A 26,950-nucleotide genomic window follows, 5' to 3' on the forward strand; every position below is an offset into this window, starting at 1 on the left:
TTTGGCATAAATATTACCCACGTGGTGTTGTTTTTGTCTGCAGATGTATTTTTGTTATGATAAATTAACGGTGGTTTTTTTAACCCACAGTAGTGGATTTGTTAAACAAGAATTTAATTTGTACTGATTGTTGACAGCATACCATGTTAAATATTAAACATTAGCCATGTTCTATTTTTGTTGATGCAGATAATAGAACAACGAACATACTCGGGTGTCACCTCCTGACTATTCTTGTTCATTCTGCAGATGATAAAAATGGCGAATTGTCCATACAGGAAAATATTTTAGCTGCTTCCTCTGCAGGGATTGCAACAGCTGTTGCAACTAATCCATTATGGGTTGTGAAGACTAGACTACAAGTATGTATACTACATTGTTATGCTTGTCTTTATTTCAGAAGGCCCAGTTTATTTTTGTAACAGAGGCACATATCGATTCTGTAGATTTATGGTGTTGCAAATTGCTTCCAAACTTGTATCTTATATACTCCCACCTTTTGGGTTTAGAAGGCCTCTTACCAAAATCAGATATGTTGCTAATGCAAATTCCATTACCCTTGCCATCCTGTCCCCACATTACTCGCTAGACCATTTACTCATTGGTTGATGTGCAGAGTTTAATACGAGCACTAACTGTGCTATGAGTAGTGCTACATGTCCGATGATTTCTCATCAGATCTTTGTCCGACGGTAGCCAATCACCAAGGGATCACATCGCTACTTGAAAAACAAGCATAGGATCACGTTGCCGTACACAGATCAGATGTAAATCATCATATGCAAAACAATTCCTTTGTCCTATTGGCCGTGCATGGGCAGAGTTAAAGGGGGGAAATTAGGTGGGAGATTATAGCGAGCATTTTAGGACGTGGTTAATAAAAAAGATTGAAATGTTAATGACTGTCTTGGTATGGGTTTTCTTTGTGAGGGGCCTTGTAAACCCAAAAGGATGGAGTATGATATCATTAAGATCATGCAAGACTGATTTTATACCTTGGCTTGCATTAGGGTTTTTTTACGCTGTGTTTGGGTGTGAACAGTCGAATCGAAGCCGGATGGATGAAGTGGCGCCAAGCTTCTGGCCTTCTCTGTGATAAGAGAGTGCCACAAAAGCTAAAAGGCAAGTTCTACAGGACGACGGTTCGACCCGCAATGCTGTATGGCGCTGAGTGTTGGCCGACCAAAAGGCGACATGTTCAACAGTTAGGTGACGCGGAGATGCGTATGTTGAGATGGATGTGTGGCCACATGAGGAAGGATTGAGTCCGGAATGATGATATACGAGATAGAGTTGGGGTAGCATCAATTGAAGAGAAGCTTGTCCAACATCGTCTGAGATGGTTTGGGCATATTCAACGCAGGCCTCCAGAAGTTCCAGTGCATAGCAGACGGCTAAAGTGTGCGGAGAATGTCAAGAGAGGTCGGGGTACACTGAATTTGACATGGGAGGAGTCCGTTAAGAGAGACCTGAAGGATTAGAGTATCACCAAAGAACTAACTATGGACAGGGGTGCGTGGAAGCTTGCTATCCATGTGCCAGAGCCATGAGTTGGTCGCAAGATCTTATGGGTTTCACCTCTAGCCTACCCCAACTTGTTTGGGACTAAAGGCTTTGTTGTTGGTGTTTGGATGTCTGTATTGGAGGCCTCCATCAATTGGTTTCATTTCCAGTTCAGCCATGAAACTGTAATGGACATGAATACGAATTCGGTTGTTTGGGTGTTAACTGAATTGGCTCACGGAATCATATCGAGGTTTCAGTACGGAATCATGTTTGGATGGCAAACTATGGAATTGCATAGCAACATATGTATGTGCATCAAAACAATTTTGTTTACAATGTGTGACTATAATTGGATGATTACATAGGATTTCTTTTACCAAATTTAACAACACAATAGTTCAGATAGCTTCAAGTTAAACATGACATAGTTCCAAATTTGACAAAACAATAGATAGGTTCAGGTTCAACCTTGCGGCGCGCTGGATTGTTTAGCCCTATGACATTTCAATTGAAAATCACGTGGTTGCAATTATCCATTAACTATATGGCAAACACACTTGGAAGTGTTCCATAAAGGCGAAACATATGCACGCAGACTTTGACGGAAACATAGTACTGACGAAAGAACAACAACTGAACCTGAAGAACAGAGATACAGAACAGGGCTTGTTCCTGTCGAGCTAGAGCTTCTTGAGATACAGAAGAGGGCTGGTTCCCCGACAACACGCTACGCCATGCGGGCAGCCGGCCCTTGGTCCTCCTGGCAGCTGGCCCCTGGTCTTCCGGGCAGCCGGCGTGCGCTTCACAGGAGGTGCGGAGCTGGATAGCCGGAAGGAGCCCAACAGCGCATGAACCACATCGATCTCAGCAGTATTCAGTGGCTCCTTGAATATCAATGAACCAGTGCATCACCTCCCCCCTTGGAGGTTCTGGAGGGGATGCAACAACGGGCTTGAGCTCAGATGGGACCTGGTGGCGTGGGGCCAGGGCCAGGGAGGACAGGATCGAACTGTGGCAAGGAGAGGACGGGACGGCGGCGGAGGAGGAAGGGAAGGGACGAGGACGGGACGGCGGCGGAGGAGGAAGGGAAGGGACGGCCTGTCGAAGATACCTGCATTGCCATGGTTGATCTAGCTGGGCGCCGCCGTCGACTGCCTCGCTGTGTTCTCTTCTGTCCTCGTTTCCTCCCCTTTTCTCTGTTCGTGGTCGTGGGACGAAACATATCATCCTTAACCGGTATGTTTTGCAGAAGAGCCAATTCGACCGAAATCGGAGCGAGAGGGCTCCGAATCGCTGGGATGATAGTTTGCCTGCGAGCTGTAATGCCTGTGTATTCGTTACAGTTTCGGTGTGATGTTTCAGAGTACATCCGAACACATGTATTGAGAGCAACCCAATACCAAATCCAATTCGACAGCCCAATACAGACATCCAAACACAGCGTTAGCATAAATGGTGCTTGTATTAATGTTGATCAAGGTGCATAATTGTCTAACAACTAATTCAACTAAATCCTAGCCCCAGACACAAGATATTTAGCAAGGTTAGTCTCAACCTTGTAAGGGATGATGCTATCCATTGGGGTGTCGCATGTTGGCATCGTCTTCACATGAATCCAGGGGCATACATATGGTGATCCCAAATTTAAGTTGTAAAACCTGATATTTTCTTCTACCAAACCAGAAGAGAACACAATGTACAATACACACACAACTTAGGATGTTGACCAATCTAGCAAAGATCAGTTGTATTACTTGGATGCTTATTATTGAAACTAAGGAAGTGTTTGGTTAGGGCGCTGTTAACACAAATGATAATGTAATGAGGTTCCAGCGTGTTGTGTCTCTATTGAGACTATTGCTCATTTTGTTTGGTTCTCTCCGGTAATGGTAACAGTCTAACAACGACAAGGCAAGCAGTCAAAGAGGTGAGAAAAGGCACTTTAAGGGGTGCCACCGTGTGATTCTCCTCCTCTATTGCTGAGATAACCCAGAGCTGAGAAGGACCATGTGTGGCGAGCCATCCATAGTCAAACGATCTCCAATGACACACACACAGCCGGAGGCGAGATTATCAGCGGTGTGGCAATAGTGGCATGGTGCATGCGGGGAGTGGAGTGCTATTGATCAACCATATCAGGCGATGGCCAATGCTCGAAGCTGCTCGAAGAATGACTATGTACCCCAGTTAGCATCGTTGTGAAAGATATGTCGAGCAAGCCCAGAAAAAAAGGGGAGCAAGAATGACATTGCCATGTACCGGGTTACACCAGCGGGCCGGAAGTCGACCCGCCAGGCCGGATATTTGCCGATCAGGCCATGATGCGGCCCATGCCAGCTTTCTGGCTGGCGGGCTCCTCAGGGCATGGCTATCTACTTGGGGATCAAGCGTGGCTATCTCGGAGATCACGGGGTATCTCCACAACATGGGCTCATGTAAACCTAGGCCTTGTCCCCTATATAAGTGAGGCCTAGGGATAGACATCTAATCTAGTCTCAATACACCTATGTGATCATTGTACTCCAAACCTCAATCAATCTAGCAGGAGTGTAGGGCATTACCTCCACCGTAAGGGCCTGAACTTGGGTAATTGCTTCGTGTGCACTCTCAGCTAAATTCCATCCCGCGCTTCCATCCTGGACTGGTAGCTCGATGACGCAATGGTTTATCTCACCCTTCTCCGGAACCCCATGGCGGTCGTGTGGATCTGCACGACAACATCAACCTTAGGTCAGATCAACCGACGGCTGAGTGGTTCAACACCGCCAGGGCCATGATCAAGGCAGCAGTGGTGCAGCACGACATGTCAACCCAGACGCGCAACCGACTAGCGATCAGCTCTGAGCTGCGCACAAACGCCAATTCTTCGCTCCCAATTGCATCCGACCTGCAGCTCAAGCTCGTTAGGCCGCTCGTCACCATTCCATCTGACCCTCATGGTTCAAGACCGACTCATAAGTCGGCCGATGCGTGGGATACCATCCAAGCCCTTCGCGCTGGCAGAGCACCACGGTACCGGTGGGACCCAGAGGTCCTTAAGTTGGGCGGCATTCATCAACCTGGCATACTTTATCAAAGATGTCCTCAAGCACCCTTTCTCGCCAAAATTCCAGGTGCGGGACACCGACAAATATATGAGCGACTCCAAGTCGGACAACTGGCTGGCCGACTACCTCACAGTCGTCAACCAAGCCAGAGGAGACGAACTGAATGCACTTTGCTATGTCTGTAGCCAATTCTATCTACGAGTGCCAGGTTTTCTAGGATGCGTTCATGACAAATTTTGAAGGCACCTACCAGATGTCATGCAGTGCCTATGACCTCACTTATTGCATTCAAGAGCCTTAGGATACGATCCGCTGGTTCATCTCGTGGTGGCTCAATAAGAGAAACTCTCTGGACGATGTTTCCAATGAGCAGGCTATTCAGGCCTTCAAATTCGGGGCCTGGAAGTGTATGTGCGAGCTCATGGAAATCGCCAACAACTTCGTGGCCGACGAAGAGTCCGTGTGAGCCGGCAGGAGAAACTGGACCTGCCAGGACAAGCCCGAGTCCTCCAAGTCAAGGGGCTACCGTGATCGCTCCAGGCAGAACCAGAAGCGCAAGCGCAAGAATGTCGAGTCGGACTCTGACCTTGTCGCCGCGGCGGAGTACAACACCACGATGTAAGGAAGCGGCCCTGGAAACAAGTAGTGGCGCATGTGGAATCTGAAGGGGAAAACCCCAAGAAAAACCTATGATGAGATAATGGATGGCCTTGCAGCTACCACACCTACCTGGGCTACCAGACGACACACACAAGCCGACAATCAACTTCAACGACCAGTTGGTCGCCGAAAAACCCAACAAGCAACGACGACCTCGAGAACAGTGCCCCCAAGGGTGGCAGTCATCCCGAGAAGGTCTTCCCCCTGGACATAAAGAAGGTGATGGGGTCTTTTGCGGCCTCGAATCCTAGCGGGTCTAAAAGATCACACAGTGCAAGGCAATGTGCTAGTGCCTGACGTCCCCCAATACCTCGACTGGTCCTACCGTGCGATTCTGTTTGACCAGTCCAACCTTCCGGACTACATATTCCTCACCTAGGGAGATTCACCTTGGTGCTCGACTTGGTCATGGGGGTTGCCAGCTGTCCAAGGTCCTGATGGAAGACGACATCAACATATTCTACATCGAGACGCTGGAAAAGATGGGCATATCTCATGCCTGCGGCCGACCTCCATCCATTTCCACGACATCGTGCCAGGGAAGTGTGCCTAGCCATTGGGATGGATCTCCTTGGAAGTTGTTTTTGTCACTCTCAAACTTTCGAGCCGTGACACTATCTTTTGAGGTCATCCCTTTCAGGAGCGCCTATCATGCCCTCCTCGGCCGATGAACGCACGCGAAATTCATGGCAATCTTGCCTATCATGCCCTCCTCGGCCGACCAACGCACACGAAATTCATGGCAATCCCATGTTACGTGTACTTAAAGCTGAAGGTGTCGGGCTCCAACCGGGTAATTATGGTCAGCGGCAACTTCAAGTGCGCACATGAGTGCATGGTGGCCAATGTCGACCTAGCCGAAGCCGAGCTCGCCAAAATCCAGAAGACGGCGGATCTTGAGGCCCTCTCGCCGAGCAAGAAGGTCAAGTGACCTCTGCTTTCCAGCTAGGCCAGGACACCCAGAAGGTCAAGCTGACCGTTGAGATCAACGTCGACCTGAGCAACACATAGGAAAGTGCTCTCATCAATTTTCTCCGTGAGAACCGAGACATCTTTGCATGGCAGCCTGCTGACATGCCTAGTGTATCGGCAAAAAATGTCAAGCACTCATTGCACGTCTTGAAGAGCGCCCGACCCGTGAAGCAAGCCCCGCGTTGATTCGCACCAGAAAGGTGTAAAGCTATTGGAGAAGAGCTAGCCTGGCTCTTGGCAGCCGGTTTCATTCGAGAAGTTTCCCACTTGGACTGGCTGGCAAACCCAATCCTCGTCCGGAAGAAAAACTACACGTGGCGCATGTGCGTCTGACTACACCGACCCCAACAAGGCATGCCACAAGGATTCGTTTCTGCTCCCCTGCATTGACCAGGTGATCGATTCCATTGTGGGGTGTGAGTGTCTATGCTTTCGGGATACCTACTCGGGATATCACTAGATCCGGATGAAAGAATTTGACCAGGAGAGGACCTCCTTCATCATGCCTTTTGGGCCCTTCTGCTACATCATGATGCCCTTCGGACTCAAGAACGTTGGCGCAACATACCAGTGCACCATGCAGAAGTGCCTCGACGAGTAGATCAACGTCAACGTCGAGGCCTATGTCAACGACGTGGTGGTCAAGTCAAGGTTTGTAGGACAGCCACCTGTCCGACCTCGCGAAGACGTTTGCTAAACTGCGCCAATTCCGGATGAAGCTAACCCCGGACAAATGCCCGTTCGAGGTTCCTTGGGGCAAGCCTCTCGGCTTCATCGTCTCCCAGTGCGACATCGAGCCCAAACCCTGACCAAATGGCGGCGATCTCCAAGCTCGGCAAACCCAAGAAGCTGAGGGACGTCTAGAAGTTGGCAGGTTGCAACCCTAAGCCGCTTCATTTCCTAGCTCGGCGAAAAGGCCTTGCTGCTGTATGGTCTCCTTCAGAATTCGGACTAATTCGTCAGGATAGATGAGGCCCAGTCGGCACTGGACAACCTCAAGCGGCTGCTGTGAAGCAACCAATTTTGGCCGCTCCAAGAACTCACGAATCCATGCTTTTATATATCTGTGCTATTACATAGATTGTAAGTGTGGTGCTCGTGGTTTAATGCGAGGAGGAAGGCCGAGCTTAGAAGGTCCAACACCTGATGTATTACGTCAGTGAGGTGTTGTCCCCATCGGAGTCTCATTAGATCTACTATGAAAAGATCACCAATGGGGTGCTCATGGCGGCTCGGAAGCTGCTACACTACCTCCAGGCTCACCCGATCACTATGGTCAGCCACACACCCCTGGCCGACATCATCAACAATAGAAACGCCATGGGCCTGGTCGCCAATTGGCGCATCGAGCTCCTTCCCTTCAAGATCACTTACCAGTCTTGCAAGGTGATAAAGTCACAGGCCCTGTCCGACTTCCTAGTTTAGTGGACCAAGTCGGTCGACCTTGAGCACTGGTTTCTTGACGGATCCATGATGCTCCCGAGGTCTGGGCGTGGTCTGGAAACTTTTTTTTGTTGCCATTTTTTAGCCCAAAAGGTCCTGAATATGCATTTTTCTTATAATTATTTATCTGTTTGGCAAAATGTTTGAAAACTTTCTGATGTAGGGCGGAACCCTAGGGGCCGATCTTTCACGTTTGGAGAGGATCCCTACGAGGAACACGAAGAACGCGCCGAAGAACACGAGGGAAATCACGGGGGAAGACAAGAGAAACACTCAACCGACACGAATATGATCACACAAGTGCTAGATCATCGAGGCACAAAGTAACACGAGATCCAAAGTTAACAAGGGACGATACAAGGGTAACCGTTCTTCTCCGTGAGGAGGTCTTGATTGTCTTCTCCGGATGGAGGCCTTGAATCCGGATGGATCTTCTCCGAAGAGGTGCGGTCCCTCACGAGGAGTAGATCCGGTACGGATGAGCAATGCTCTATCTCAAATGAGCTAAACCAATGCTAACCCTAATACGAAGAAGCTAGGAGACAAGTATATATAGTCCAAGGGGTAAGTGGGAGGTACATGGGGTGAAATCCCTCACACTGCGCGCAGGCAGGCCGGTAGTACCGGTCTTGGGGGCGGTTGTACCGCTAGGAGCTCAGGTGCTGCTTCCTGGAGGTGTTCTCGGAGGGGATTAGCGGTAGTACCGGTTGTTGGGGCGGTAGTACCGGTCTTGTGGCAGTTACCGGTATAAACCGGGGCGATACCGGCCTTGTACCGGTTTGATTACAGAAGGTTGACCGGTAGTTGACCGGTAGTGGACCGGTAGTACCGGTGGACCGGTAGTTGACCGGTAGTACCTCTATCTCTGCGCTGGAAAAATCCTTCTCCATGCTCTTGATGTTCATCTTGCATCGTAGCTTCTCCTTGGTTGCTTTCTTGGTACCTAATCACACAAAGCATCTCCGTTTGAGGTAGTAGCCATGTCTCTAGTGGTTCAAAGGGAAGTTCAACAAGGAGAGAGTTAACCTCGGATTGAATAGCACGTGCTCGAGCTCTTGTCATGGGTCCACTTGGAGCTTGAGTAGTCGAAGTAGTGTCCATGGGGATGACCGTAGGATGCTCCGCATCATCTCCCCTCCCTTGGGAAAGATCCGACTTCGGATCGAAATCCTCATCACCATGGTACCGGGAGAGATCGTTGACGTTGAAGATGTCGCTCACGGAGTACTTGTCGCGTGGGATGTCGATCTTGTAGGCATTGTTGTTGTAGCGTGCTAGCACCTTGAATGGTCCATCGGCTCGAGGTAGAAGTTTGGACTTGTGTTCGTTGGGGAAGTGGTCCTTACGAAGGTGTAGCCACACGAGATCGCCAATGTTGAAGATCATGGGTTGCTTGTTGACGTTGAGCTTGGTCGCGAGTCGTTGTACTTGGCGCTCGATGGTGTGCCTTGTATCTTCGTGCATCTTCTTGAGGTAGCTTGCTCGTGCAGTCGCGTCCATGTTGGTGCGCTCTTGTAGTGGTAGAGGAAGAATGTCCAATGGGGACAACGGGTTGAAGCCGTAGACGACCTCGAAAGGAGACTTGCCGGTAGCCGAATGTCTTGCATGGTTGTAGGCGTACTCGGCGATGGGTAGACACGCCTCCCACTCCTTGATGTTCTTCTTGATCAACACGCGAAGTAGAGTAGAGAGTGTACGGTTCGTCACCTTCGTTTGGCCGTCGGTTTGAGGATGGTAAGCGGATGAGAACAAGAGCTTGATTCCGAGCTTGGCACATAGCGTCTTCCAAAAGTAACTCAAGAACTTGACGTCGCGGTCGGAGACAATTGTCTTTGGTACTCCATGGAGGCGCAAGATTTCCCTACAAAAGAGATTTGCAATGTGTGAAGCATCGTCTATCTTGTTGCAAGGAATGAAATGTGCCATCCTAGAAAATCGGTCCAACACAACAAACATGGACTCCTTTCCATTTCGAGTTCTAGGCAAACCAAGTACAAAATCCATGCTAATGTCTTCCCAAGGTTGATAAGAAATAGGAAGAGGCATGTAAAGACCATGTGATTGAGCTTTGGACTTAGCGTTGCGACATGTAGAGCATCGGTTGGAGAAGCGTGAGACGTCACGGAACATCTTGGGCCAAAAGTAGTTCTTGGAGAGCGTGGCGAATGTCTTGTCGCGTCCAAAATGTCCCATGAGTCCGCCTCCATGAGCCTCTTGCAAAAGGAGCAAACGAAGATAAGACTCGGGAATGCATAGTTTGTTAGCTCTCATAAGATAACCATCCTTGATGTAATATTGTTTCCAAGATGTATGCGTCAAACATTTAGCATAAGGAGTAGCAAAAGATGGATCATTAGCATACAAGTCTTTTATGTGCTCAAAGCCAATAACATTCAACTCAAGTTTAGTGACAAGCGTGCATATGCGTGAAAGTGCATCCGCAACTACATTTTCCTTACCCTTAATGTACTTGATCACATAGGGGAAAGATTCAATAAATTCACTCCATTTGGCATGACGCTTGTTCAACTTAGTTGACCTTTTAAGTACTTAAGCGTTTCATGATCTGTATGTATGACAAACTCATGAGGTCTAAGATAATGTTCCCAAACATGTATCACACGCACTAAAGCATACAATTCTTTGTCATAGATGGGATAGTTAAGTTGAGCACCGGAGAGTTTTTCACTAAAATATGCAATAGCTCGTTTTTCTTGCATCAAAACTCCGCCAATTTCGGTACCACTTGCATCGCAATGAACCTCAAAAGTTTTGTCAAAGTTGGGTAAAGCAAGAATCGGAGCATGAGTAAGCAAAGACTTGAGCTCATCAAAAGCGGTGGATTGCAAAGATCCCCAAACAAAAGGAGCATTCTTCTTACTCAAGGCATGCAAAAAAGCGGCAATAGTGCTAAAATCTTTCACAAAGCGATGATAAAAACCTGCAAGGCCAAGAAAGCTACGCACTTGTTGCAAATTGGTGGGGTTTTTTTTTCCAACCGGGCTCACAACCCCTTTCCATTAATTTTGCAATCAACGGAAATACATCAGTCTTTATCCAAGTTCATCGCCGAACTCAAAACAGATATAAACCTACTTTTGCGTGAAATGAGACTGAAAAGGGGGGAGCGAGTTGGCGCATCACCAGGAAACCCACCGCGTGATGATCCTGGAACGGACCACCAGCCATGGGACGAAAACCTGATGACACTTACCAGCCATCTGCTCAGAAATACAAAGTACCAAAACAACCATCAGACTCCGATGACTAGGCGAAACAGTCGCAATACAGATCACCAGCGGGCATCAGACCCCAGTGGGAAGCGAGAGTAGAAGCCGCGCAGACGCTGATCGCATCTAGCCAATCTGCAAACCATCTCTGTCTCTCAAGAGCAGCCTGTCTCGAGGGAAGGATCTGTCCGTCAGTGCCGCAGCAGCATGTGCCAATCTCTTCACACCTGCCTGGAGCTTCACCCTGTCCTCTTCCTTCAGCAAACCTGCCCAATACATCATAAAAGAGCATGCCGTGAAAACAGCCTCTAGAGGGGATCGAACGACATGCTTATCAAACGTAACTTTATTACGGAGAATCCAAATCCCCCAACATATCGCAACAATAATCATCATATATAAATGCTTCCCACCCGGAAAGAATTTATAAAGCCAGGCAAAGCTTTGCCAAAGGGATCGAGGGCAGCAAGATGCTCCTGCTGTCATACCCAGCGTCCCCCAAACTGAGCGAGCGAGCGAGCACGAGAAAAACAAATGGTTTGCCGTTTCAACATTAGTACAGAAGGAGCAACTGGGATTTCCAGGCCATTTTCTGGCACGCATGTTATCACGAGTAAGGATGGCATTTTGAAATAGTTGCCAAAGGAAAATCTTGATCTTTAGCGGGATAGGTGCTTTCCACACCATTTTATAATTAGGACCTGACAGGTTTCTCTCCAGCCACTCGTACAAGGATTTAGTGGTGAATTTTCCTTTGCCACCAAGGGACCAAGAAATCTTATCTGGGGATTCATTCAATGTCAGCTTTTTAGCTTCCACGATCATCCAAGCCCATTGATCACCCAGCGCCCCTACTAATCTGCGTCTGAAGCCAATTTCATAGTTATTCGCAGCCCAGGATGCAACAGTGCAATCCTGATCTTGGCAGATGCTGAACAAGTCAGGGAAATGATCTTTCAACACAATGTTATCGATCCACGGGTCATACCAGACCCTAGTAAGGTTCCCACTCTCAATGTTAACTTTTCTACCAGCCATATATGAATCTTTGACTTTCATAATGGCTTTCCAGCAGGGGGAGTCCGAGAAGCGACTCCGGATGTTAGCTACTGTTTTGTTCTTGAAGTATCTAGCTCGCACAATGCGTTGCCATAAACCATCACTCGTTTCCAGTTTCCACCACCACTTAACGAGCAGGGCAATATTTTGCTTATGCAGATCTTTAATACCTAAGCCCCCAATCTTCTTAGATCTGCAAACTCTTGAACATTTAACCATATGATAACCATGTTTCTTATTCTTTCTCCTCCAAAAGAACCGCCTGCGATGTTTATCCATCTTCTCAATAAAAGTTTTATTAAAAAGAAACATCGACATGAGAAAAGATGGGATCCCATCCAAACTGGACCCCAGTAAGGTCAGTCTGCCCCCAGATGATGCCGCGTAAGCAACCCAGGCATCGAGCTTTTTGATCATTTTACCATCAAGGAAGTCCAGATCAATATTCCTGAGAGTAGAATATGTAACAGGGACTCCCAGATATTTCATAGGCAGAGCCCCCACCTGGCATCCAAACATGTTCGCATAGATTAAGTCTGTGTCATTATCACCCCCAATACTGAAAATTTCGCTTTTTTCAAAGTTGATCTTAAGACCTGACATAAGCTCAAATAAATACAACAAGAGTTTGATGTTGACAGCCTTGTCAACATCATGTTCAAAGCACAGCACCGTATCATCAGCATATTGCAAGATGCCCACCCCATCCTCAACTAGCTCAGCAGCTAAACCTTTGATCAGGCCATTCTTCTGAGCTGCCAGCACCATTTTAGTCAGGCATTCTGCTGCTAAATTGAACAAGAAGGGGGAGTGAGGATCCCCCTGTCTCACCCCCTTAGCACTTTGAATATAAGGCCCCACCTCATCATTTATCTTGACACTTACCGTGCCATTTTTTAGGATCTGAGAAATCCATCCACACCACTTGGGATTAAACCCGCGCTTTTCATGACAATCAAGCAAAAAATCCTAGTTTACTTTGTCATAAGCCTTCTCAAAATCAAGCTTGAGAACTATTCCAACTTGTTTTTTGACATGAGTATAGTGCATAATCTCATGTAAAGATAGAATACCATCCACAATATGCCTCCCTTTAATGAAAGCATTCTGCTGGATACTAAACAATTTATGAGCATATCTGCTAGCCCTAATATCCATGGTTTTGGTGATCAGCTTATATGGGCAGCGCAGCAGACAAATGGGCCTATACTGTTGGATTCTACTTGCATTGCTTGACTTAGGTAGCAAGGTAATGATACCATAGTTAAGTCTTTGCACATCTAACTTGTCAGCATGAAACCACTCAAATAAGCAGAACAGATCCTGAGCTACAACATCCCAGCAATGCTGGTAGAATTCAACAGGGATGTCATCAGGTCCGGGGGCACGGTTAGACCTCATCTCAAATAGAGCATGCTTAATCTCCTCCAAAGAAAAAGGTCGAGTCAAATCTTCGTTCTCCTCCAAGGAAATCAGCTCATCCTGGGACCATAAAGTTGCATCTATCTGGCAGATATTACCAGGAGCCGGTCCAAATAGGTCTCTGTAATACTCAGTAGCATGTGCAAGTAGGTTTTTAGTCCCTTCCACAACAGCGGACCCACATTCCAATGAAACCATGACATTTTTCCTACGACGACCATTAGCCACTTTATGAAAAAAGTCAGTGTTATTGTCTCCTTTCAAAAGCCACCTTTCATTAGACATCTGATGCCAATGGAGTTCTTCCTCAACATACATATTGTTGAGCTCCACTAAAATATCCAACTTCCTCTTATATGCATCCCCGCACAACCCCTCATCTTCCTCCAATCTCTCGAGCTCCTGAAGCTCGAGCTTGATAATATTTTTTCTGATCCTATTTTGCCCAAACAGATTGGATCCCCAACCTTTGAAAAATTTCTTAATCCTTTTCAGTTTAATGTTTAAGATGTCAATAGGGTTTACAGTGTAAACCGGCCTAGACCAGATTTCAGTAACCAAAGGGAGGAAATCTGGGTTCTTAAGCCATGCATTATCAAACCTAAAGCACCTATTGCCTGGTGCTCTGGATGGGGCTCTCCCACCATCCAACGCCAAAGGATTGTGGTCAGACTTGTCCTTTACCAGTTTATGCACATTAGCAAGAGGGTATAAATCTTCCCAATCATGGGACATAAGGACCCTATCAAGTTTTTCCAAAGTAGGGTTATCTTGCTTGTTGGACCAAGTGTAACGACCACCAGCCATATGAATCTCCCTCAACCCAAGTAAGTGAATAACAGAGTTGAACACATCCGAAAAATGGGACAGGGGCGTCTTTTTGTTTTTCTCTCCACTATGTCGAATGATATTAAAATCACCACCGACCAAATATGGCATACTGACCCTATGGCACATAGCTGAAAGTTCAGCAATGAATTCAGGCTTCTGCTCATCATGCGCAGCGCCATACACAGTCATCAAGGCCCAATGACAGTTTTTGTTCTTATCGAACAAGTTCAACTGCAGTATGAATTTACCACACACAATAGTAATGATATCAAAGCTACCCTTCTTGATACCACAGAGGATACCTCCGGATTTCCCCCTCGAAGGTGCCCATTCCCATCGAAACCTATCACAGGGGTCAATCTTTCTAAAAAAGGCAGAGTCATAGGATTCTTTCATAGTCTCTTGCAGCCCAATGAAGTCAAGATTGTTGCCATTAATCATGTCAACAATACAGGTGGACATACCTTTTTTATCCACACTCCTACAGTTCCAAAAAACCCCTTTCATTTATATCGATCAGGTTTATCCCTCACTCTGGTAGGTCTGCCAGGATCCATGGCAGCCCTACCCACATCCTTTTTTTGCTGACTTCTAGTCATGGGTCTGCTGGGCTTATTAGGAGAAAATGCCACAACCATTTTCTTGTATGGATATTTCTTCTTCCTTTTTTTAGACTGAACCAGGGTAAAAGGTTCTTCTACCTCTCTATTATCGTCGTCCCAATCTAAGGATAAAGGCACATCGTTTCCTAAACCATCATTGATGGTAATATTCTGGGGATTAGAATTTAAATTCTTTTTTTGTAACATATTTCTAGAAATCTCTAATTCCCGCAAGATGTCAATAGTATCAAAATCATCATCAGGGATTTGCACTCCCATCAAGGACGCACGCAATATAATAGCAGTATCAGACAAAGCAGAGAACTGATTTTTAGAATTGGGCATGGTCGTACCTTCCAAGTTGCGCTTCCTCATTCTGTTGGCAGCCACGTCACCCACATTCTCCAACTTCTGTTTCTGCCTGCGCGTAGCCTCCTCCTCACAAGTCATGCTGTCATGAATCGGTGACCCAGATGGATACTCAACTGTATAAGTGCTACAGTTCTCTCCTCCTTCCACAGACCCTTCCTCTAGAGGCATGATATGAGGCAGGGATGGCCACACCACATAGTCTGATAGGGGAGGAAATGTGTTTCCATAAGCATTCACATCATGATAAGCAAACAGAGGTGAGGGTGGAACAGGAGTAATTATCCCCCAAGCACCTTTATGCATATTGATCTCATTACCAGGAGATGTAATCAATTCATCCACCTCCAGATCGCCAGACTGAGAACCACAGATAGATAGTTTTTCATCTGCATGTTCTCTTGCCATAGTTTCAATCAGCAGTTCTGTATTGTTATCCTCCTCGCTTTCCTCCTCTTCTTCACTTTCAGCTACCGCAGGCAGCCTCTGCATACCCTTATCATAATTCTGGGAGGAGAAGTTTCCACCCACAGAAGCACTCGTATCCCCCTGACCCACAGAAGAAGCAGGATATGAGTCCATCCTAGCTTTCTTGGGGAAAGATTGGGATGAACTATTGTCAACAGCAGTAGAGGATTGGCCTTTCTCAGCACCCATAGTCACAGCTTTCTCAACCTCAAAGAAAAAATCATATATTTGCTCCCCCAGCATACCCTCCGCTGAGGGTGGAATTTTCTCAATTTCTCTACACCCAAGAAGGATTCTAGCATATTCAGGTTTATGAATAGTGGACTCATCCACTTCCAACGTGACCCCAACCAGAGCTCCAGCATATGCAATATGTTCCATGCATCTTTTCTCAATAGGGATGTTGCGAACCCTAACCCAGGCTTTTTCCATGATACCTTTTGCTCCAATTGAAGCAGTCCAAGGAGTAATACAAACAACAATGGCCCCTTCTTTTAAAGGCAAGCGTTTCCCATAACAGCATGCTCTCTCAACTTCACTGGCATTAGGGAATCGCATCACATACCTACCAGGGCCAATAGAACGTGCAGTGCAGCGCCATTTCTTTTTGCCAGGTTTCTTAGCGAAGATGGCATTGAATTCCTGCTCAATATCCTTCACAGTAGCCTCCCCCTCAACTATAGTGATGACCACGTTGTTAGTTTTTTCAACGTTCTGTTTAGCAGCACACAAATCAGGAATATAGAAGAACTCTTGCCCAGGGGACTGGAAACCACACATGAATGGAATGCATTCCCAAGGTCTCAAAACCTGGCATAACTGAGCCATATGACCTAATTTGTTGCATCTCTCACAACGAATAGTAGGGCAGCGAGGAGCAAAATGACCTGGAAGGGAGCAGTTGATGCAGATCTCAGTGTTTTTCAGTGCAAATTGGTGGGTTGGGGCCAAGTTTTAATTGCTTCAATTTTAGATTCATCAACATGGACACCCTTGGAAGAGACAACGAAACCCAAGAAAACTAGCTTGTCAACACCAAACGTGCACTTTTCATGTTGGCAAAAAGACGTTCCTTGCGAAGCGTTTGCAAAACAGCCCTAACATGCTTTAGATGCTCTTTCATGGATTTGCTAAAAACAAAAATGTCATCAAAGTAAACCACAACAAACACTCCAATATAAGAGCGAAGCACAAAATGCATAAGATCCATGAAAGTTCTGGGAGCTTCCGATAAACCCATAGGCATAACCAACCACTCGTACAAGCCAAATTTGGTTTTAAAAGCAGTTTTCCATTCATCACCTTCTTTTATGCTGATTTGATAATAGCCACTTTTAAAATCAATTTTTGAGAAAATTGTGGCACCGCTAAGTTCATCAAGCATATCATCTAAGCGAGGAATGGGATGCCTATAGCGAACGGTAATTGCATTTATGGGTCTACAATCGGAGCACATGCGAAAACTACCATCTTGCTTGGGCACAAGTATAATGGGAACGGCACAAGGGCTTAAGCTTTCACGTACATGACGTTGTCGATTAGTTGTTGTACTTGCCGTTGGATCTCCTTAGTTTCTTCGGGGTTGACACGGTATGGAGCTTTGTTTGGTAGGGGCGCTCCGGGGATGAGGTCGATTCGACGCTCAATGCCTCGTAGAGGAGGTAGACCTGTAGGTAGCTCATCAGGGAAAACATCTTGGAATTCCTGCAAAAGAGTTTGAAACACTAGAGATAGATCATGAGAGGTGTTAGTTTTTGGGTCCCCATCCTTGCACACAAGGATAAAGTGCATAACACTTGATGGGTTCTCACACACTTCTCTCATCTCACTTTTGGTGGCAAATAGGACTAGGTTTTTCTCTCTAGGCGAAGAGGCGCTCAAGTTTGGCTTGTGGCTCTCACTCACTTTTTGGTGGATCACTTTCTCACTCTTCTCTTCACGATGGGTGGCTTGCTTGTCGATCACTTGACTAGGAGACATAGGTCGTAGCACATACTCCTTTCCTTTCATCTTGAAGCTATAGTGACTGGTACGCCCGTTGTGGATGACACCCCAGTCGAATTGCCAAGGCCTACCAAGAAGGAGGTGGCAAATGGACATCGAGACGACATCACACTCCAAAGTGTCCTCATATGCACCAATTTTGAAGGAGACTTGGACCGTATGATCAACTCGTATAGTGCCGGAGTCACTTAGCCATTGGACTTTGTATGGGTGCGGGTGCTTCACACCAATTTAAGCTTGGAGCATAGTTCTTCATTTGCCAAGTTGTGGCAACTATCTCTATCGATGATGACCTTGACGGACCTTCCATTGATGCCGGCCTTAGTGTGGAAGATGTGGCATCGTTGGTCTTCTTCTTGTTGATGTTGAAGAGTCAAGACTTTGAAGACAATGAGAGCGGGGCTCGAATCCTCATCACAAAAGACTTGATCATCTTCATCCTCGTTCACGCGCCGGTGCATGGCCACTTGCTCAAGGGCTCCCATCTCCTCGTCACTCATGGAGTCGTAGGTTCCATCATCATTGAGGATCATGGTGCACTTGTTTGTGCATTCGTAGGACTTGTGGCCTCGGCCGCTGCAAGTGAAACACTTGAAGGAGCTTGTCTTGACGGTCTCATCGGTCGGAGTAGATGATGAAGCGCGCGGCTTAAGTTGCTTGTAGTAGGAGGAAGACGACTTGAGCTAGTCGAAGTTTTCTTGTAACTTGACTTGTCGTCGTTGCTTGGAGAAGGCTTGGTTGATGTAGAGGTTGGAGGAGTTGTTGAAGCTTGGTTGTTGGAGAAGCCGTAGTTCTTGGATGAGTACTTGGCGTACTTGAAGTCATCTTGCACTTGACGTTCCGCCTTGGTAGCTTGATGCACTAGCTCAATGAGGTTGGAGTAGGGTTGGAAGTCGGCAATCTTCTTGATGGGATGATTGAGTCCATTCAAGAAACGTGCCATTGTTTGCTCATCATCTTCCGTGACATTTGCTCGAATCATGGCTATCTCCATTTCCTTGTAGTATTGTTCACCACTCTTTGTTCCTTGCTTGAGAAGTTGGAGTTTCTTGAAGAGATCGCGGTTGTAGTAGGTGGGCACAAAACGTGCTCGCATGCATCCTTCATTTGAGCCCAAGTGGTGATAGGTGGTTCACCTCTTGCTTCTCAGCGCTCAAGGACTTGTTCCCACCATATGAGCACATAGTCTTGGAACTCAAGTGATGCCATAGCGATCTTCTTCTCTTCCTCATAGTTGTGCAAACGAAAGATTTTGTCGACCTTCAATGCCCATGATAGGTACTCTTCGGGATCATTGCTTCCATTGAACTTGGGCATCTGTTGTTGGCGATGGTGATGATGACGCCCTTGACATGGAGGGTAGTCATCATGTTGCTCTTGGCGTGGAGGAGGTCCATGATCAACTTGCTCTTGTTGGACTTGAGGTTGAGGTGGAACTTGTCGAGCTTGTGGAGGAGCTTGAGGAACTTGACGTTGCACTCGTGGTTGGTAGTTCCGCTCTTGGATTTCTTCTCGAAGTGCTTCCTCTTGATTGCGCCGATCTCGGTTGCAGTTGGCGATTGCTCGACTTGATTCTTGAAGGGCACGTTGCGCCTCAAGAGCTTGTGCTTCACGTTGTTGTTGTTGAAGACGTTGAGCCTCGGCGTCTTGTTCCTCTTGATGTAGACGCGCTCGTTCTTCCTCTTGGCGGCGTTGACGTTGTCGTTCTTGAGCTTGAGCAAAAGCAACTTGGTGTGGTTGAGGACGAAGTACTTGCTCGTCGACTTGCTCTTGTGAATGCTTGTCGTGTAGAGGATTGCGAGATGCACGACGGTCTTGACGCGCGGCACGACGAAGAGTGTTCGATGTCGGGGTACTTGTGCCGGAGAAGGTGTCGTCGGAATGTCGACTTGAGTGACTCCGTCTCGAGTAGGAAGAAGTTGAAGAACGGCGGTTCACCAACAAGGCGCGGATCTCGTCCATCCTTGCATCGTTCTCTTGCTTGTGCGCGTTGAGCTTGTTGTCGAAGTAGTCCTTTGTAGAGTCGCAAGTCGGTGGCGAGGTTGTCGATGCGGTCGGTCATTGCTTGTTGCTCTTGATGCAACGCTCGTTGTGCACGAAATAGGTGGCTCTTGGTGACGAATGATGACATGTCGTCGTCTTGCTCGATGAAGAGTGGGTTGGTTGAAGTACTTGGCCTATCCATCATTCCAAGCAAAAATGTGAGTGGTAGAAGGAGAAGAACTTATACCAATTGTACCTTGACCGATGTTGACGATGAATCAAGTTCACTCAAATGCGGACAATGAAATAGCACTATTGGTACCAATTCTTGTCGGTTCTCACACCTACACAAGTAAAAGCTTATGGTGGAGCTTGGTTAGGATGGTGGCACAAAATTTGATGCAATTGTAAGTGAGCTTCAATAATGTTGGAAAAGATTCACAAATTTGCAAATGCAACAAGTAGACCAAGCAAATAGTGGTACACGGAAACACACACGCAAATAGATAAGTGGGATTGTGCAAACCAAAAATGAGCCAAAATGTGGAATCCACGAAAATGCTCTTGTTGCACAATACAAGAGAGACGCCAGCACGATTGCACAATAGGCGGATACGGAACTTGTGCACAACCTACTAGGCAAAAATGCAACGACCTCTATCCCAAGTATGCTATATGTATGGTATTTCGGTGCTATGATCCAAGATGATCAGATATGACAATCTTAATGTAGTATGATGCTATGGTTCTTGCTTATAAGCTCTTTGCTTATCTTTCCCTCTTTGCTTAAAAGCTTGGGTGGCTCTTTCACTTTTGAGCTCTTTTCTCATGCAAAACTTCACGAACCAAGATAGCAATTGTGTATGCTATGACAACTTTGTGACACAAAAGTTGATGCCAAGATATGCACCACGATGGTATGGTATGTATGCTATAGAGTATGATCACTAATGTGCACAAGTCACGTTGCCGGCAATACTCAATGGCTAGTCTCGATGGGTAAGCTAAGCAAATGTAAGGCCATGTGGGTATCAATGCAATTGCAAGGTATGACAAAGATGTCATCGAAGTTACCGTCCTTGGCGATGATGAGTAGTCGATGGAGATGAGCGGTGGTGATGTTGACATCGAACCGTACCTATATAGCCGAAACACAATAGGACACGGGAACCACAACTCAAATTCTCAAAGACCAAAAGCAAATGGTGGTAGCGGAAAGTGGTGGTGGTATAGCGGATGATGTGGTGAAAGCCCTAGGCCAAGATGCCAAAGTTAGGAAAATTTGACGGTGTCTATTGATGTTGGAACCTATCTAGGTGGATGGGGGATGTCAATAGCTTCTCAACGAGCTAAAGAACGCGAAAATCGGACTCCGGATGTGGAAGTTATGGGCAAAACGGTGAATCAGCCGAGGCTGAACCTGGGAAGGGCGGTAGTACCGCTTTGGGGGGCGGTAGTACCGGTCCTGCAGCTCAGCGGAACTACCGGTTTTGGAGGGCGGAAGTACCGCTGGGGTCGGGAAAACTGGATCGGGCGATTTTGTGGCGGAAATGGATGATTTCGGGGACAAAATTGGATGTATTTAGAGGATGGAAGGTGGGGAAACTTGTGGGGAAGCTAGATCTACCTGCTACACACGAAATCCATGGATCAAATCCAACAAAACTTCAACACACTTAACAAACCACAAAAGATTTTGGGGCTATTTTTGGTGGGGATTTTCGGATTTAGGACGAAAACAACAAAATCAAGCTAGAAAACACAGGGTAGGGGCTCCAAAAACGTGATCAACGTGGCTCATGATACCAAGATGATGTAGGGCGGAACCCTGGGGGCCGATCTTTCACGTTTGGAGAGGATCCCTACGAGGAACACGAAGAACGCGCGGAAGAACACGAGGGAAATCACGGGGGAAAACAAGAGAAACATTCAACCGACACGAACATGATCACACAAGTGCTAGATCATCGAGGCACAAAGTAACACGAGATCCAAAGTCAACAAGGGACGATACAAGAGTAACCGTTCTTCTCCGTGAGGAGGTCTTGATTGTCTTCTCCGGATGGAGGCCTTGAATCCGGATGGATCTTCTCCGAAGAGGTGCGGTCCCTCACGAGGAGTAGATCCGGTACGGATGAGCAATGCTCTATCTCAAATGAGCTAAACCAATGCTAACCCTAATACGAAGCTAGGAGACAAGTATATATAGTCCAAGGGGTAAGTGGGAGGTATATGGGGTGAAATCCCTCACACTGCGCGCAGGCAGGCCGGTAGTACCGGTCTTGGGGGCGGTTGTACCGCTAGGAGCTCAGATGCTGCTTCCTGGAGGTGTTCTCGGAAGGGATTAGCGGTAGTACCGGTTGTTGGGGCGGTAGTACCGGTCTTGTGGCAGTTACCGGTATAAACCGGGGCGATACCGGCCTTGTACCGGCTTGATTACAGAAGGTTGACCGGTAGTTGACCGGTAGTACCGGTGGACCGGTAGTTGACCGGTAGTACCTCTATCTCTGCTCTGGGAAAATCCTTCTCCATGCTCTTGATGTTCATCTTGCATCGTAGCTTCTCCTTGGTTGCTTTCTTGGTACCTAATCACACAAAGCATCTCCGTTTGAGGTAGTAGCCATGTCTCAAGTGGTTCAAAGGGAAGTTCAACAAGGAGAGAGTTAACCTCGGATTGAATAGCACGTGCTCGAGCTCTTGTCATGGGTCCACTTGGAGCTTGAGTAGTCGAAGTAGTGTCCATGGGGATGACCGTAGGATGCTCCGCATCACTTTCCCTGATTGAATATCATGGGAACCAGTCAATGGTCAAAACTGGCTGGGATGACTAGGCAGTCAATTGTCAAAACCAGTCAAAACTGTGTGAAACTGGTTTAGGGTTGTTTTTTGAACGGTTTTGAAAGTTTAAGGTTGTAAAGTAGACGTTTTTGAAGTTCGGGGTTGTATCTTTACCGAAAAAGGGTTTCCCCCCGCTTTGTATACAAAGCAACCAACCGAACCATACAGGAAAGGTGCTGGGGCGGAAGCAGCACAGACACGCCCAAAAAGAAACGACAGAGAAAAGCAAAAGAAACAAATGCCGACAACGGCGGATCAACAAAAGCGAAGAAGCCTCGCGATCGCAGCGCCCACCAGGCTCTTCCACTAGACTCCAAGACTCCAAAGCGCCGACACCTATCAATACCTCCAAGAAGGATCGCGACGATGACGACGCTGCTGCCAAGGGTTTCCCCCGGTACACGACGAGGCGAGAGGAAGGGTAGCCTCGACGCCCTCCCGAAAGGTCAGGAGGCACCCACAGGCGCCACCGCGCCGGTGTCGGCCATGCCGACAGGGGTTTCCCCCGATCCCAACCCGCACCTCGGGCGCCCCGGAGCCTGCCACCAAACCAACCACCACCGTGCGCCAACGCGGTCACGAGGCCCCCATGCCGTCTCACCACGGCACCGCGAAGTGAGGACAGCACGGCAAGGAATCAAAGCCGGGACTAGGGCAACAGCCCGTCGGCACGCGGGAGGGCCCCACCTCCACTGTCAGCGACGGTAGCCGTCCGGACGCAATAGCAGGAGCACACCAGGCCCGGCCGAGCCCTCGTGGGCTCGTAAAGCTCCCGCCTTCGCGCTGCTGCCGGCACGTCGTCGGAGCCGCCGCCCCAAGTCCGAGTTGCTGCTCCTCCTCACCACGCCGCAGGCAACGAGGACACGCCTGGGGGCCGGCCCGCAAGGACCCAGATGGAGCCCCGAGGGCCCAGATCTGGGCCAGGCGCGCCGCCGGCCAACCAGCGCCACCAAGCCGCCCCGCCGCCAAAGGACGGCGCCACCACCGCGCCGGGCCGCCGCCAGCCACCACCAGGCCGCCGGGCCACCGCCGGCCGAAGGGCACCCGCCGCCAGCCCTGCCCCCGGGGAGGCGGCGCGGGCGCGGGGTCGGGGAGGGGAGGGAGGGGTCGGTCAGGCCTCTGATCAAGCGGGTTGTATCTTTAGACTTTGGTGACACAATTCAGGGTTGTAACATGGACTTCTCTCTGATTTAATTGAATGTTTATCGTTAACAACTTAAACTTAGTCACAATATCTTTGGACCTGATCATTTATGAGTATACATGAATTTTTGTTGTTGCTTAATTTTGGGGCACAATCTTGCATTTGTGTGGCACATTGAATGATATTCAACAACTATATTTCTCTGTTTTCTCCTGAAGACACAAGGGATGAGACCTGGCGTGGTGCCTTACACGAGCATCTTATCTGCGTTACGTAGGATTGCAGCAGAAGAAGGTCTCCGTGGATTGTACAGGTAGGCTGCATTCTGACTATAAAGCTCAACCGTTTTTACTTTTTGCTGTGTCCTTGATTGTTTCTTCCATGACAACAGTGGTCTTCTTCCTTCTTTAGCTGGGGTTACTCATGTAGCCATCCAGTTCCCAGTATACGAGAAGGCGAAGCTGTACATTGCCAAAAGAGGTAATGAGATATCTTCTACAATGAAAAGTGAGACGAATCTGGGCAAGGGATTGACTGAAAAGTGTATGTGTTTTCTAGACAATACTACAGTTGACAAGCTTGGCCCTGGTCAAGTAGCAATTTGTTCTTCAGGATCCAAAATAGCAGCCTCGCTGATAACATACCCTCATGAGGTATGTTTATCGATCCTCTCTATTCGATAGTATACTTTCATCATCCAAATGCTTTATCATTTGCTGCATACATGCTTCTCCTTCTATGGTAGTACAAGCAGTGTAGTTTGTAACTTCTGCCAGATCTGTTTGTGTCCCCATTACGGAATAGCAAATCATGGAGTGCAACAATTCACAAAGTCTTTTTACTTCTCACTGGGATAACTGAATGGAGCAGTTGTTACTGCCTACTACTCCAAATGAGGAGTCTATTTTCAAATGAAATACATAAGCTTATGAAATGAGAGTCTAAAGAAATATTTCATCCATTACAAAATGTAAGTCGTATTTTTGGCCAGACGAGGATTTGACCAATAATTAGTCCATTAATATGTGGTTTACGTCTACAAAGTCACAATCAGGATTCTTTGGACAACATATCTAGTGACACCAATAACATGCCTTAATGAAACAAAATAGACCCTGACATGGATGGAGTATGATATATCTGATCTCCTTTAGGAGTTAAATTAGAGAAAGAAACAGAGAGATGTGTTTAATTTAACAAGGAATAATCGCCTTCTGTTGGCACATCAAAAGGCCCTTGCTATTATTTTAATTTTCAGTCATTGTTTTACACGCAGGTTGTACGATCTAAGTTGCAAGAACAAGGCCGTGTTCCCCATGGTGCTATACGGTATATAGGTGTAACGGACTGTATAAAGCAAGTGTTACAGAAGGAGGGGATTGCTGGATTCTACCGAGGTTGTGCTACAAATTTGTTGCGAACAACACCAAACGCTGTCATTACTTTTACTAGTTATGAGATGATCAATCGACTCATGCACCAGCTCCTGTCCTCCTAATTGAAAGATGGAAACCAACAAATCCTCAACGTGCTTGCAATGCTGAATCGTAACTTCTGGCTGTAATGGTTAGTTATCGTGGTCGCATTGCCATTTGTCCATTATTGAAGAAAAGATAACTGTTGACGACAGATTTTGGTATAAGAAGTAGACAGATCCAGTGGTTTGTGTTTTGCCGTGAGGGAGAAACCCTATTGTTTTAAATTCATTCTGCATAGTTGTTAGGAGCAAATCGCTGTCTACAGAAAGTTGGCATGCTATACTTTTTTTGCGCATCAAGAACGTTGGCATGCTAATTGTCCATTCACGTTGATTTAAGCTTTTAGAAGAATACTTGGCCAGCTATTGTAGCTGATCATATGTTATCACTTTTTTCTTTGGAAGTGTCACACCCTTAGTTCAACAATGACGATTACTCCTATATGGCCAGCTATTGTAGCTGATCATAATGTTATCACTTTTCTCTTTGGAAGTGTCACACCCTTAGTTTCAACAATGACAATTACTCCTATATAAAGGATGCTGGTGCGGTGGGGGCGAGGCCTCTCCGAGCCGTCCGATTTGCCTGGACGACGCGCACCAGGGCGACCTGCCTCGACGGTCTATCACAGGTGGATCGCGGGCGGACACCATCATGGAGCAGGTTCGGTTGTGCTTTTGAGGAGCCCTCCTTGCGCCTCAACCTGGCAATCGGGTCGGGTATGGTCGGGTTGACCTCTACCAGACCCATGCCCATTAAACAATCGGGTCAATGCTACACCCACGACCCTACCCATGGGTCTGTACATAGACCCACACCCGGACCCATCGGGTAACCCGACCCTATTGGGCACCCATCGGGTCTGACAAGGTTTAGATTTATTTATAAAATATTTTATTTGGCTGACGTGCAGGTGGGGCGGGGCGCACGCAGTACCCAGTGATGAACCAACAGTCTCTACTTTACAAGTCTCTACTTTACAGGCGGAGCTCCCCTTCGCTTGTGTTCCAGTAGGCGAGGTGGTACTAAAGGATTGCACCACTTTTGCTACGTTACGCACGCTTGAGTGCAAAATGCATCTGCGCGGCGCTGTGCAATGCACCTGGCGATTTTGCATGGGCCAAGCCCACGCTGTAGTCAGGATTGGGCCATAATGAGAAGGAGAAGGCCTAGATAGTTATGCTCGCATGGACCAGAGTTGTCCCTCGTTCTTTTTTAATGATTGGTGCAAGTGACACACTGCATGTTAGCTTATATAGATTAAAATACTTCAGATATAATGAAGAATAAATGTTTAATTATTACTACTAGTCGGGTGACCCATCAGGTGACCCATGGGCATAAACTTAAACCCATACCCTACCCATGACTAATAGGGTTACCCATGGGTAAGACCCATGGGCGAAGTCGACAACCCATACCCTACCCATTCGGGTCGGGTGCCCATGGGTAGACGGACCCATGGGTCGGATTGCCAGGTTGACTTGCGCCTGCTTGCTCTGTGATGGCGTGATTGGACCTGCCTGTTGGCTGGCTTTACGCCCCGTGTCGGCTGTCCGGTTGCGACAGGCAGGGCGTGCGTTTCGCCCGCGACACCAGTTCACGCATGGAGCATGCTGGCTGTCAGCATCGTTCTAGACAGGCATGTGTGGCTGATTCGGCATGGGACAGATGGCTGTTTGGAGAGGGCCAACTGGCAGTGCTTGGTACGCCAGTCGGTTTGATTTGCGTGCTTGCCAGTTGGTTTTATGATTTTCTAGATTAGCTAGTTGGTTTTATGTGCGTGCTTGTCTGGACGGCCAGCATTCGTCGCCCCTGCTGGGTTGGGCCAAATTTAGTGTTTTGACCTGTTAAGCTGGATTTGACCCTGGTTCGAATTTTTTTCAGGATCTGG

At 47.5% G+C, this 26,950-nt stretch overlaps 1 protein-coding gene across 1 annotated transcript in view; it reads left to right on the forward strand.

The window, feature by feature from the left end:
* Window positions 1-25,249, forward strand: part of LOC123069887 (nicotinamide adenine dinucleotide transporter 2, mitochondrial) — a 51,777-nt gene extending 26,528 nt beyond the window's left edge. The window contains exons 5-9 of the mRNA XM_044492848.1: window positions 250-362; window positions 23,797-23,891; window positions 23,970-24,058; window positions 24,137-24,231; window positions 24,855-25,249. Coding sequence (XP_044348783.1) covers window positions 250-362; window positions 23,797-23,891; window positions 23,970-24,058; window positions 24,137-24,231; window positions 24,855-25,076 — 614 coding nt within the window. The 3' untranslated portion in view covers window positions 25,077-25,249. The remainder of the gene's footprint in view (window positions 1-249; window positions 363-23,796; window positions 23,892-23,969; window positions 24,059-24,136; window positions 24,232-24,854) is intronic.
* Window positions 25,250-26,950: the final 1,701 nt, after the last annotated feature.

This window comes from Triticum aestivum, chromosome 3B, assembly GCF_018294505.1.
Source record: "Triticum aestivum cultivar Chinese Spring chromosome 3B, IWGSC CS RefSeq v2.1, whole genome shotgun sequence".
Taxonomy (NCBI): Eukaryota; Viridiplantae; Streptophyta; class Magnoliopsida; order Poales; family Poaceae; genus Triticum; species Triticum aestivum.